The following is a 13,457-nucleotide window of genomic DNA, read 5'->3' as shown; positions in this document are numbered from 1 at the left end:
CTGAGGGGGCAGGTACCTAGGAAAAGACACTGCTATATATTCAGGACCCTTTGGCCTCATTGTCCTTAATCTGTAGTTAAGGAAATAGTTTTGCTAGAGCATGTTAGCTTCCATAAGTAACCACAGGACAGAAAAATCATGCATGCTAGGGAAAAACCTAGTCATGAGTAAGACTAAACTGTTGCCTTCTTTCTAGACTAATAAGCCATTTTGTTATGAGGCACCCAAGCTTAGTGGATAACTAAACTGAAACAGTGCAATTGGCAAGCTTCCTATTTCCAGAGGACACCACTATCTCGCTAACCATGACTTAATTATCCTGATCAGTAGGAAGTGAAGAACTCTCACATGTCATTTGTGTTATAAGAGATATTTTATAATAACTTAAATGCCATTCATTTTAAGGATAGGCTTAGAGATATGTATAGACTCTGCTTCCATGAATGCAGTGTGTGGAAAATTCCTCAATAGTTGCCAAGACTCTTAAAGCCACTGCTTTTCTGTAATTTAGAATGTTGGTAGACTGGGTTGTTCGAAGTGTATGTGCTTTTCAGTTTAATGTCAATCTTTTGTAATTCTACATGACAGTAGATGGCAATTTTGTCTAGATCAGGTTTAAACCAACTTAGTTGTATTTTACTTGTCACAAGATGTTTGGGGAGGGGGTTGATGAAATAATTCCTTCAAAATAAATTTGGCCCCTTAAGTTGTAGTTTAATTTTTCTTCAGTTCACTTCATTGACCACGTTGTGATACTGAAAGTAGTAGGAGATGGAATCAAAATGAGAGGACGTATTTTCTTCCCACAACATGCAATTAAGCTGTGGAACTCCTTGCTACTACATGTGGTGAATACTAAAAGCTCAGGAAAGAATTAAGAAAAATTCCTGAGTAAAAAAATTATTGAGGGCTATGAAGTATAAAACATCTTAGGAGGCTCAAGAAATACCTAAGCTACAGATGAGGAGATGCTGGAAAAATATTCAGGAGATACATTACTATGTGTGCCATATCCTCTTAGCATCTGTTGTTTGCTGCTGACAGAAACAGGATGCAAGGCTAGATGGAACTCTGGTCTGAGAAAACGCGCTTGTTCTCATGTTAGCCTTTTCAAAAACAGTCTAAGGCAGAGTTCCAAGAATTACATATAACTTGAAAAGAAAAAATTAGCTTAAGGAAAACAATCTGGAAAAAATTGCTAGCTTCACCCTTGTTATGTCAATCTCAACTTTTTGTGTAGGTTCTCAATTTTCATTTATACTTTCAGACTTTATGTTGGATCAAAGATATCTTCCACCATAAAGATATAGTGATTACTTACAAACTGCTACACTAAAACACTTTTACTTCAGTACAGATTAGTTTTTTTATTGAAAATATTCTCATAAACTGAATTTAAACTAATCTTTTATCAGATTAATGTAGGCAATCAATGTCCCTCTGAATAATCCAATGAAGTGGGATAATAATCTCATACAGGCTTAATCTGTAGCAGTAAACATATACTGAAGTCTTCCTTAAGTAAAAAAGATGGTGTTTAAAGTGAAATGAGGCTGGAGCTCCAAGAAAAGCAGCATGATCTCCTCACTCAGTCTGAGGTGCGAGTATGAAGTAACTCATGATTTGTAGGTTTTATTAGGACAATCGAGAACTGTTTTCTGTAGCAACTAGGGACTTTGTGCATTACTGCTGTGGCTGGATCCTTACCATTGTTTCTGAGGAGATCTGAGAATGTTGGCTGCACCAGCCTAGCTCAGATGATTCACTGCAGGAACTCTTCAATGTCCCCTTGCACCATTAAAGGCCCTTTCTCCTCTCTTCTTCTAACCTTCAATAAGAAGAATAGAACGCTGTGAAATCTCATCTTGTGCTTACTGAATAAATAGTAAGAGGGCATTATCTGAATTTGTTTGATTGGGCAAAGCTTTTCTGTATCCCTAGTTATGTAGCACCTCTTGATTGACTTTAAGTCAGACCTATTAACAAATACATCACTGATACTGATAAACAGTTTCTCAGAGGCAACTAACCAATCATTAGTCTTGTATACTAATAAAACAATGTATTTCTGTTCTTTACTGGCTGGTACCGAAGCAGTTGAAATTACTACCTAAACAATTTTCTGGCTCCCTAGGAAAAAATCTCTAACTGAAATTGTTCAGACTTGGCATTTTCTTCCAAACTGATGATATAACCATTTCCTGGAACGTAAACTTTAAACACAAACAGAACAAAAAATTTATCTAATCCAGATGTTCTTTGTAGAAGGAAAAATAAACCTTAAAACAATTTCACAATCTGGAATCAGCTATATATTTTATGAAGAAGCCTAGAAGGCTTGATGTTTAGCATTTAGTTCTTGCTTTCAAAAGTATGTTAGGCAGTTAAGTCACACAGGCATTATATTTCCAGAAGTGCTTTTTCTCTTTCTCTTTCTCTCTTTACTTTCAAACATGACATAAGAGGGGATATGTTACTGTACATAAAGACAGTGACTAATTTATTGAATGTGTCAAATCTAAAAATGTCAACAAATCTCCATTTGTATGCAGACCAACAGTCTGTTCCCAAAGTAAAAAATAAAAAAGCATTAAAACAACTGTGGGTAACATCTTGAAATGTATTTTAGTTGTATTTGCTTGCAAGAGAAGATTACTTTCACTTTGTCATTTTCTAATTAGTTTCTTTTGCACTAGCAAAACACAAACTTAGAGATTTAGTCATTTTAATAAAATATCCCTTTGGGTCTTGGTATAAAATGAAATAAGCATTTAAGCTTTATTAAAAACTTTTTTAGTACTGAACCAAATTTAAATTATGTCATACATGATGCTTTTTTTAATTTGCAGGAGGTAGAATTTAGAGGGGAATACGTGGAGATGGTAACATGGGCCCCTTTGGTAACATGGGCCCCTTGAGTGGGAGGGTTGTCAGCCCAGACTCTCCTCATGTCCTGTAACAGAGAGGAAACAAAGCCAGGAGTACATCACAGTGCACAAGCCAAGTAGGCCAACTGTCGTCGTGCGGGTTTGGGGTTTTTTTAATCTTACCATCTTGTCATATATTCCACGAAGTACTGAATTATATATATTCTTAGCACATAAATTATCCTGTGATACATACACTTAAAAAAAATAATTAAGAACTTCAAAATAAACACATATCACTCCACCAATCATCAGAAAAGGAAAAGCTTTTCCAAGGATCCCCAGAAGCCTGAAGGACTGAGGGCTGAGCAGGTCGATTCTGTAAAATGTCCTGAAGCTCAATAGCAAAAGCCTTTTTTTTTTTTTTTTTCTTTTTAACAGGGGGCTAGGCAGCATGTTTTCAGAAAAAAGTTACAAGCCTATTAACTTGAAGCACAGTATGAATTATGCCAACTTACTTGAAAAGAAAAATCTATGCTGATCAATTTGGAGGGATTACAGCAAAAGTACAGCAAATCTTAACCACCTTTTTCTTACAGGCCTCCTTCCACAGCAATGTCTATAGCGATTGCTGGAGAATCAGAATCTTTGCATGAAGACAGGAAAGGTGGAGAAAACTTAAAAGTAGTACATCTGGGCATAGCAGGTATAAAATAATGCTCTTAATTTCTCAGTTCTTTTATAACTGGCTTCATAGCTTCAAGGCGATATACGAAATACTTCAAATCTTAAAGGGATGCTGACAGTTGGCCCACAAAGGGACTTTCTTTGGTTGTTTGTTGAGACACACTCTCCTAGACAACATCAGTGGAATCTTTCTTTTTTACTTTTGTAACAGTTTATTTAATGGAAAAAAAGAACAGAAATTGGATTGATAACCTGCCTTCTTTTTAACATTTAAAATCTTTCATTTTCTATGTGACACATTTCTTGATTTGCTTTGGATTTGTGTTTTGACTGAGCATTTAATTTGGCCCTTGATTTTCAACTGATGAATCATAGGGATATGCGTAACTGAGTAAATTTTGAGTGGTAAAAGTTCTAAGTATTGTTTAAAATTGAAGTAGTTACTCTGAAATTTAGACTGCTAGAAAAAAATACTATTAAAACACTTTATTACAGGTTGAAATTTGGGGGTTTTTTGGTGGGTTTTTTTGTTTTTTTACAGGCTTCAGGCTCTTGCATAGCTTATTAATTTCCACCCTAAACACAGCTTAAGTTGTCTTAACCACAGTTACTTTTTCAGCAAGAAAACACCTTGCACACCATTCTACTACGGTACTATGGAAAGCATGGTGATCTTTTTAATGTCTACAGTGTAGACAAATCTAAAACTACATTTCATACAAATCTTTCTAACCCAATGGTACTCTCTGTTTTACTCAGACAGAAACATCTTATGTTTTTTTTTTTTTTTTTTAAGGAATGCATATTTGCTAACATACATGGTATTTTTGCAGCACTTGAATCTTCAAAGGGTTTGTAGAAAACCACTGTCAAGTCCCTAATCCCTCTGGGAAATCTGACATTTGAGTCTAATCAAGATTACAGGCAAAGTAATAACAAGCTGGCCTTAGCAACAGTATCTGACTTGCACATGTTGCAGATGTCTCATCAAAGAGTGCCTCAGTCCCGGATGAACTTGGTGCATGTGGACATTCCAGAACATCAAGCTATGCCAGTCAGCAGTCAAAACTGTCAGGTAGCTGTTAACAATTTTGTTATGAATTGTTGGAGTTTACTTACTCTCACAGTTTTAGACTGTAGAAAATAAGTATACTTTATATGTTTAAAAAACAGTTTGAAGTTGAAAGGTTTTTCCTAGGAGCTTCAGGTGTGGGGAGGGTAACATTTTTTTCCTCTTAAAAGCACAATGAATTATCTGTTCAGATGTGAGACAGCTTTTTCCCTTAGCTCCCTCCAATTAACATATCTGAATGAGATTTTTACCTTTTCCATGTGTAAAAACAAATAACTTACAAATGGAGACTTACTTATAAAAGCTGAAGGGGAAGTAATGACACCAAGTCATTACATTTATTAGGAAGCAAGAGTTATTTAGAACAAAAAGAAAACAGCATATGCTAGAATACAAAACCCAAAGTAAATTGCCTAGTTTGTGTATGCACATACATTCATAAGGCTTTTGAAGTTGCTTTATAAGAGGACAAAACACAAATTCTGCTTTCAGGATGGTAATATACAAGTAATGGCCTTGGCTGTCAACAACATGCCTAACCTAGCACTTTCCTCTTGCACTTTCCCAACAGGATATAGCACATGTCACTCTAGATCATCCAGTCTGTCTGAACTCTGCCACAGGAGAAACACCTCAGTGGGTAGTACCTCAACAGGAATTGGAAGTATTCTAGAGCCATGTGAAGAGACTGAGCCAAAAGTAACTGAAGCTAATATAGATACATCTGTTAAAGATGCACCATCAGAAAAACTCTGCAGGTACAGTTAACTTGGAAAGCCTTACCTAGCAGAAGTAAAACATAATTTACTATATCACTTCTAAGAGCTCTAAATATATTTTTGCAGACATCCTGTAAAGCAAGACTCAGTGGAGTCACAGCTGAAGAGGGTCGATGCTACCAGAGTTGATGCTGATGATATAGTTGAAAAAATACTCCAGAGTCAAGACTTCAGTTTAGACTCAAGTGCAGAAGGTATGGAGATAAATAAGGAAGCTTAGGGAAAACTGATGCACATTGCAGGCCTTAGGAAAATCCATTCTCTTCATAGTCCCTGTTGCTTGTACTCATAAGGACTGTGCATATGCATCACTACATTTTCTGCTTCATCCTGTCTCCCAGAAGTTGAAAACATCCTTGCATGACTCAGGTAACTTTCCCAGAGGATTACTTTAAGCCTGAAATAAAAGAGCAGGGGCAAATCTATGAGGAAGGTAGTTCTTCCAACCTATACCATGTGAAGTTTGGTTCTTCATTACTTAAAACATTTGCATCTGAAAGTATCAGTTACAAAACTGGTAGATTTAAAATGACTTAGTTTTAGCTAGAGCAACATTAAAGGAAGCTAACATGTTAATTCCCTTGCTTTTTAGAAGAAGGTTTAAGATTATTTGTGGGCCCTGGTGGAAGCACTTCTTTTGGAAGCCATCATCTACCTAACAGGTATGTAGCCTGAACAACTAATCTATAGGTAATACTAAAGAAAAATGCATCTTATACAGCAATTATTCTGTATATACATTCTTGATCTTTGTATCTTTCTATTCTGTATCGTTTAAAGGCACCAAAAGAACTAGATCATCAGGTTTTAAAACAAAACACATAGGTTAGTTCCAAAATAAAACTGGTGAATCAGCCATAAGAATTATAACTTTTGGAGGTTCTGAAGAGTCTCAGTTCCCAAGTTTTCAGATATGAGTAATGTTTCAGTATGGACACAGGAAACAGGCACCAGTTTGAAATCTTAGCTCTGCAGACTTACTACGTTACTCTTTGGAGCTGGAAGAAAGTCTTAAATGTTTTTCACATCCACCTTTACAGTATCAAACTTTTATGTCTTCCTGATATCAAGCCTAATTTTCTTCACTTCAGTTTTGCTCACAACTCCTTCTGTTTCCACACGCTATGCTACTCCTGTTTCAATGGCTTGTTCATCTTTCAACTATTTGTAGCACTAAACGCTCTCCTTTGATAATCTGTTTCAGATTATCTTCTTGTAGTTGTTTTAGAACCTGGGAGATTTTTTTTCTTCTCTAAACCCTCTTCAAATACTCTGATATATGACTTGAGCTGAATGTATTAGAGTCTTCTCAGATGAGAAAACATTAAAAACATGTAAGAATATACTCTAATACCATGATTCTGCAGTCCAGGGTAACTCGTAAGATTTTTCTTTATCTCACAAAATTAGTATAGCATCAGTATTTCAGCAATTTCAGCAAGTACTTCTGGAATTAGGTATAAAGGCAGCTGATAATGTGCTGAAAGGTATAAAACAAATACATTTTACACAAGCAAGCAATACTGATGGTTACAAGATAATTCATTGGCTTATTTGCAAACTAGGCACACTAATTTCTATCTAGGATAATGTGTATGGTTACAGAGCACACTACGGTAGTATATAGAGCTCTGTCCTAATTCAGTTGCCAGAACAGTCCAGGCAGAATATTATACTAAAGCAGAACTTTGCCCTATTAATTTTTTACATAGTACTGCAATTTGCCATGTAAAACAACCCACTATACTCTGTCATGTGGGGAGTGAGACAGTTTTGTAACTGTGCATTTACAATTCAGTGTGAACAAAAGACTGGAAGATGTTTTTCTTGTATCTTAACATAAGACGACTATAACTTACTGGTTTTTTAGAGACATTGATCTAATTATGTGTAAATGTATATAAAAAGTATTAGCTGCATATGATATAGCTGGGGTGGGAGGGGTACCCAAAAGATAATGTTTAAGGAACTATAGAGAAGTCCACCAGTACCTTCTTTTTCAGTAACATTATTTATCATTCTTCATTTTGACTGTAGTACAACACAAATGCTTTAATGCATTAAACTGTAGGTTACTCAGTGGCATGGTAATTACGCATGTTCTCTACCTCTCACATTTAGCTGTTCTGGTACTAGCTGTTTGATTGGGGGGGGTTGTTGGAGTTTTTTTGGGGGGTGGGGGTTGGTCGTTTGGGTTTTTTTTAAACGGTAAACTTGCTGATCTGTGATACTTGCTGTTTAGCTTCCATTTAAATTGGAATTGAACTAACTTCTTTCAAACATTCTTTCAGAGAAGGATCTGGAGCGTATGAGCAGGTGGTGATAAAACGCTAGACTAGAATGACAAGAGGAAAACTTGGAGCTCTGGCATTGATAGTTCTGGTTTTGTTTGCTCTGTTGCAAGAGTTGTGAAAGCCAAAATGAACTCCATGTGATCTTTTTTTGCAAAGTAATGGAATGCCTCTTGCTCATAGAGCTTCATCTTCTGTGGTATGAAGGCAATGTTTAGCTGTGTATACCTTGTGCAAGCACGTGGACTGTTTTTGTAAGCTCTACCTGATGTTAGTGGAATTACTTGCTTTTTAAGTTGTGTGAAACATTTTTGGAAGCATGATTAAGTGAGTCCCATTTCAGTATTTTATACAGGAGATCACTTGTGGTGATATACTTTGTAAATTCTTTTCTAAAGAAGCTTCTAAAAGTTGGTCTTAAATGAACCTGAAGAACTTAATTATTCAATTTAATCCTACCTGCCATTTTAGTCTTACAGAAGCTAATTACTTCAATCAAGTCAAAATTAATATCAAGTCAAAATTAAGGCCCTCCACAAAAGAGCCCAGCTATGTTTTAACACAACCAAAACCTTCTCTTAAGAGTACTGAGTATACCTTCATTGTAAGCTTGAACAGTAGAGATGAACTTCACGTGCATTTAAAAAAAAATACTAAATAGATCTAAACCAGGCAATAATCAGTTGTGTTAACTGTAAATGAAGTCTAGAGGCTTAAATGCATCAAATGTGACATCCGTTTTCGTGCAAGTGACAAAAGAAGTGGGATTCCACATCAAAATACTAAGGCACAGTAGTGTATTGTCAAGATAGCCAGCTTGATTGTTAAATCTGGAGTTCAAAAGCTGCTTCCACAGAGACTCACTTCAATAATGCATGAACCTTGAGATTCAATGGGATGGTACTGTTTACAAACCTAGTCAGTAGTTTACTACCACTTAGAACTTTTTATTGTAGCTTAATCCTTCACAGTTAGTTTGTGCTTTGCTTGTGTTTCGAATGTGCCTTGTGTGATTGGGGAGGTACAGGGAGATAAAACTATTTACTAAGCAACTTAAGCTTTAAAACTAGGTAAACATCTATACTATTATCAATATAACTTATTAAGAGAAGCACTTTATTGTAGATGTACTCTGCACTCTGAAAAAGTCTTACTGTGCAAGAGATTTGTTGAACACTTCTTCCTTCATTATCGGTCCACTGTTACATTAAGGTCAATGTACTGTATTTAAATTTGCACAAATAGTGATTTGCCTGACAGGCAAGAAAGATGAAAGATGTCTTAAAATTTTCATTGAGAATTAAGAAAGAATCGATTTTTTTTTTTTTAAAGGGATGTGTTAAGTGATACAGTTCTAATTCAGGCTTGGCTCTGCTGTATTTAATTGTAAACTGCAAATGACCTTAATTTTGTTATGATTAGTTGTATTGGTTATCAGTAAGGCTTGGATTAAATAAAAATACAAACAGCGCCACAAAAAGTGGCCATTTTTTAAAGCTCTGAATGCTTCAGATTCTGCTCACAGTGATGTTTGACATCCTTTTATTGAAGTAGGCCATATTTAGTAGGGTAAAGCAGACTTTGTTTTCCATAAATCCATAGTAAAGTTATTAAACTAATTTTTATTTGTGCTTTTTAAGGAAATTTCAGATTTTCAAGCTTGAGTACTGTTATTGAATATGATTAATATGAGCTGTTTCTCAGCTATGGTACTTAAATACTTTTATTTCCTACTGTTAATTATAATCTCTTTGAAATGTTTTAATGGGTAAAAGAATTAATACAAAGATTATATATTTTAGCTGCTGTTAATAGAAGTGTGGTATGATCCATTTCTGTCCTCCACAGGAATTTTAAACAGAAGCTACATAACTGCTAGTATACAACTATCTCTCAGAGCATGATAGTTTCCTTTCCTGTTATATAACTAATTTCTACCAAAGAAATCCTATTGCAAGCCAAAAGATGCATGAAATTTGAATAAATTAAGTTGCTTTCAGTACTCTTTAACACTGCTACACTTCTTGACAAATCTATTAAAACCAGTAGTAGTTAGGTGGTAGTTTACTTAAGTTTACTAGGAAAAATAGGCATAGTTTGAGGAAAACAGACTTTTAAAAAACATTGTACACCTACTCTACGTAATTCTTAAGGGAATTTCCATAGCCCAGATGCGTATTCTATGTTAAAAGACACAGCTAACTGCCATAGGTTAGATATTTTGTTTACTAGAAACCAGTTATTTTCTTGCCTGAGCAGATCTCTTAAATAGGAGGGAAGTTTACATGAAAATCAAGCTTTTAATAAAACTGTATTCTAGTAATTTATTGTTCTCACTTTCAGTTACAACTCTTTATGAAGTGATTCTCTAATTGTGCATATTTTAAGTGGAACATAACCTTCATATTTAGTTGTAGTATTTTCTTTTTTGTAAACTGTTATAAGAATACTGGAGACTCATATAGTAAACTCTTCGGGATGTGTTGGGGTTTTTTTACTGTATTTAAATGCAAATGTCTCAGACATTCAATAAACTCATGCCTTCAGCTTGGAATATGTTTCTAAACAATTATGTCTTTCTTTTTAATACAAAAATGACAAACTTAACTGGAAGTTTGTGTCCATTTCAGTTTCTCTACTGCTTTTCAAACTTTACCTCTGCAGCTTATTAAACTTCATCTCCAGGCCACAAAGTATTTAATGGCACTGTTACTAGTACATAGTTATTTATCTGTCTCCTGGAGAGGAAACGTAATATGTCAGTCTTATGCAAATGAAAATCAAATTTAAAGTGTGAGGCATATTGGTAGGTTAATTATTAAGCAGACTCCACAACTAGCAGTATCTGGGGAAAGTGAGGGTACTGTGTATAGTCCCTCTGCATCTTGCAAATGACAAAATTAATCATCCTCAGCTGAGTGTGAAGACTTACTACTACTAAAACTTTTTATAATGTTTGTATAACTTTATAAATTACCTTCTTATTTTTCTAACAAAACTGCTTGTGGTGTATATTTCTTTTCTCATCAACGCATTCAAAATAACCAATCTTTTTGGTACTGCAGTAAGCACCTGTTCTTACATAAAAACAACTAGATTGGTGAAAATTGCAGCTAAGGATAACACAAACTATTTGGCACTCAGATCAGTAATCAATTAATTGTATAGTAAGGATTAAGAGAAGTAACTGTACCATGTATAACCAACTCTCAGTCTCAGCTATTTCAATTCAAAAGGAAGAAAATTTTTCAAAAATCTCAGCAGAATATCCTAGAATTTCTTTTGTGGGTTGTTGTCTCTCTTCTAGTTCTATGGATCAACAGTTTCTACACAGAATGAAAGGCAAATCTCATCAGCAAACAAATCCTCCAGTTAAGGACCTCCCAGTGGAGAGTTTTCTCAGAAATATGAAGTATACATGTATATACATAAAACATTCATAGATACTAGTCACCTTACTGAATACCAGCAGCTGCAAATATAATCACCAGGGGAGTTTTTTTTTTAAAAATGCTTTGCTTTTTCTACTTCTGTGTTTTCACACTGTTTTAGTGACATATATGTTGTAAGGAAAACGTATCATTTAGACATGGTTCTTTTTTAACCTGGAAGGAAAACATCTCATGAATGAAAACAAGGCTATGCAGCACTGTTGCATACACATATGTAATATACCAAGGCAAACCCATTATTGTGGTATAGGAAAAGATTTTCCTTTACTACTACAGGAAAAAAAAAGTAGAGATATGAAGTACCAGAACTTCAAATGCTGTCATTGAACACTTAGGTGCATTTTGTGGGCCCTCTGACATGGGGCAACAACAACACAAAGATTAGCGTGAGAAAAAATAATTACTTTCTATAATTCTTGAGGCAAAATAAGTAGTTCTGCCTTCTCCCCATCCAACTACTTGTTCTTGCCGGCTCTCCTCTTCCCATCTGTTGTACCACTACCAGTTGCTGTGACAGATTAGTTGATTGAATTCCCTGTATGGCCTCACAGCAGGATCTGCCAACAAGAAAGGAGAAAGGCAAACACATCTTAATACATTTGTTAACATTTCTGTGGGACAGGTTATTTTCATTTCTTTGCTTCCTTGTTAAAAACTAGAAATTAAGTAACATTTTTTTTTCTTTATGTGAAGGGAAATCTTTAAGCACAAGCTAGCAAAGCTTTGCCTAAGTTCAGGGTTGTATGCACTGCCCTTCTGATCACAACTAAAATTGTTCATACACTTGTAAAGAAGGCACTAGTTTTCTGGTGGTGTGGGTTTTTTTTTTTTTTTTAATTGCCTTTTCTTATGATCTAATAATGATTTCCCAGCATCCTCATTTGAGCATATGCTAGTGCCAGTGCATTTTATGTTGGGGATGTTCCTAGTGAACTGCTTGCATACAGGACTGCATTAAAATGTGTTAGTTTTGTGAATGAGGAAGAAAGGGCAAAGGACTTTTGCCTAAGAATTTTTCTGTCATTTCAGAAGCCCCTTCCTATATTTCTTCCACTCAGTTTAAACAGAAAAACAAAAAAGTCCCAACAATTAACCATTATGAGTTACACATAAACCAGCTGTAACTGAATGATCCAAACCTAATTTATCAACATAATGATAACAACTATGGAAGAGCCCAATACCATGGAAACCCATGGGAGACAGGACAAACACATCAGAAATGTATTAGCTGCAAGATCTATTTGTTTGAGAAATCTCTGGGGAGACAGACAATTAACTCCTCTGGCTCTCACAATTAGGCAGTTGGTTTTTATTTATTAAAATAAGTGAGGGGATATTTTTAGAATTTATTTGTACCACTTCCTCACTTTATTAATTTAAAACACTGATCAGAAACATTCTGTTCAGCTATTCTGACCACAATCAATCCCTACTAACTTGCTCAATAGCTGTCAAGTTGTTTCCTTCATATTCAGGATACTGCACTGGGGTTTTTTGTTGTTGCTTGGGGGTTGGGTTTTTTTTTTTTTTAATCTACTTTATTTGGATTTTACAGTTTTGAACTACCTAATGTTGATCTGTTTTGAGATGTGTGCCATCTCCTGGTCAGTGACATTGCCACGAGTCTAAAACATTTCATCTTCATAAACTTCCTTTCAGCATCCTGATTTGAGACATCAGAATTGACCTTGGTCAAACTGCAAGTTTAAATGGGACACAATAAATACTGTGTTTATTCACAAATATGCGTAATAGTTTAATCAAAAGACCAACCAGATAATGAAGAGGTGTGCACAGTGAATCCTGTGAGAGGGTTTAACTGCTCCTGAAAAGATAAGTTAATTCAGTAAAGAAAATCTTGATTAGAATTTATTTAAGCCAGCAGAAACATGGAAAGCTGGCACACAAAATAACGTACCTTGTTTTAGTAAAAGCTAGCAGTCTCAATTAAAATGTATATATTCTAAATAGCACTTCTGTATATATGTAATAGCTTCTTCAGTTTCAGTACGCATACGTACACTAAGGAGCACCGTAAACAGATAGTGCCAAACATCTGTAGTTTGACTTTAGATTTTCCCCAGGAAAGGCATAAGAAAGAATGTGAGAACTGATATTTGCCCTAGCTATCATTAAAAACTAAACCCTGTTTACAAAGAAGGGGGAGAGGATCCATTAACCCCTTAAAAATTGGATTAAGGTTTAGGCCTCTTCACATCAGTCCACCAAATACTCGCATAAACCATTTTCCAAATATAGCTACAAAGCCCTAAGGGTATAATGTTTTGAGGAAAAACAAGCATGTA

The 13,457-nt window shown here is 35.2% G+C and overlaps 1 protein-coding gene across 2 annotated transcripts in view; it reads left to right on the top strand.

Annotated features, from left to right (window-relative positions):
- Nucleotides 1-9,183, top strand: part of EEIG2 (EEIG family member 2) — a 28,126-nt gene extending 18,943 nt beyond the window's left edge. Inside the window, exons 6-11 of one of the 2 annotated variants that reach the window (XM_075508218.1) lie at nt 3,467-3,573; nt 4,534-4,629; nt 5,198-5,384; nt 5,472-5,599; nt 5,998-6,067; nt 7,697-9,183. In XM_075508218.1, the coding sequence (XP_075364333.1) occupies nt 3,467-3,573; nt 4,534-4,629; nt 5,198-5,384; nt 5,472-5,599; nt 5,998-6,067; nt 7,697-7,739 (631 nt within the window). In that variant the 3' untranslated portion in view covers nt 7,740-9,183. The remainder of the gene's footprint in view (nt 1-3,466; nt 3,574-4,533; nt 4,630-5,197; nt 5,385-5,471; nt 5,600-5,997; nt 6,068-7,696) is intronic. The other variant, XM_075508219.1, reaches the window with a different exon arrangement.
- The last annotated feature ends 4,274 nt before the right edge of the window (nt 9,184-13,457 follow it).

Source organism: Mycteria americana, chromosome 7 (assembly GCF_035582795.1).
Source record: "Mycteria americana isolate JAX WOST 10 ecotype Jacksonville Zoo and Gardens chromosome 7, USCA_MyAme_1.0, whole genome shotgun sequence".
Lineage (NCBI taxonomy): Eukaryota > Metazoa > Chordata > Aves > Ciconiiformes > Ciconiidae > Mycteria > Mycteria americana.
The sequence above is the reverse complement of the archived record's forward strand: the minus strand, read 5'-3'. Positions and strand labels throughout refer to the sequence as shown.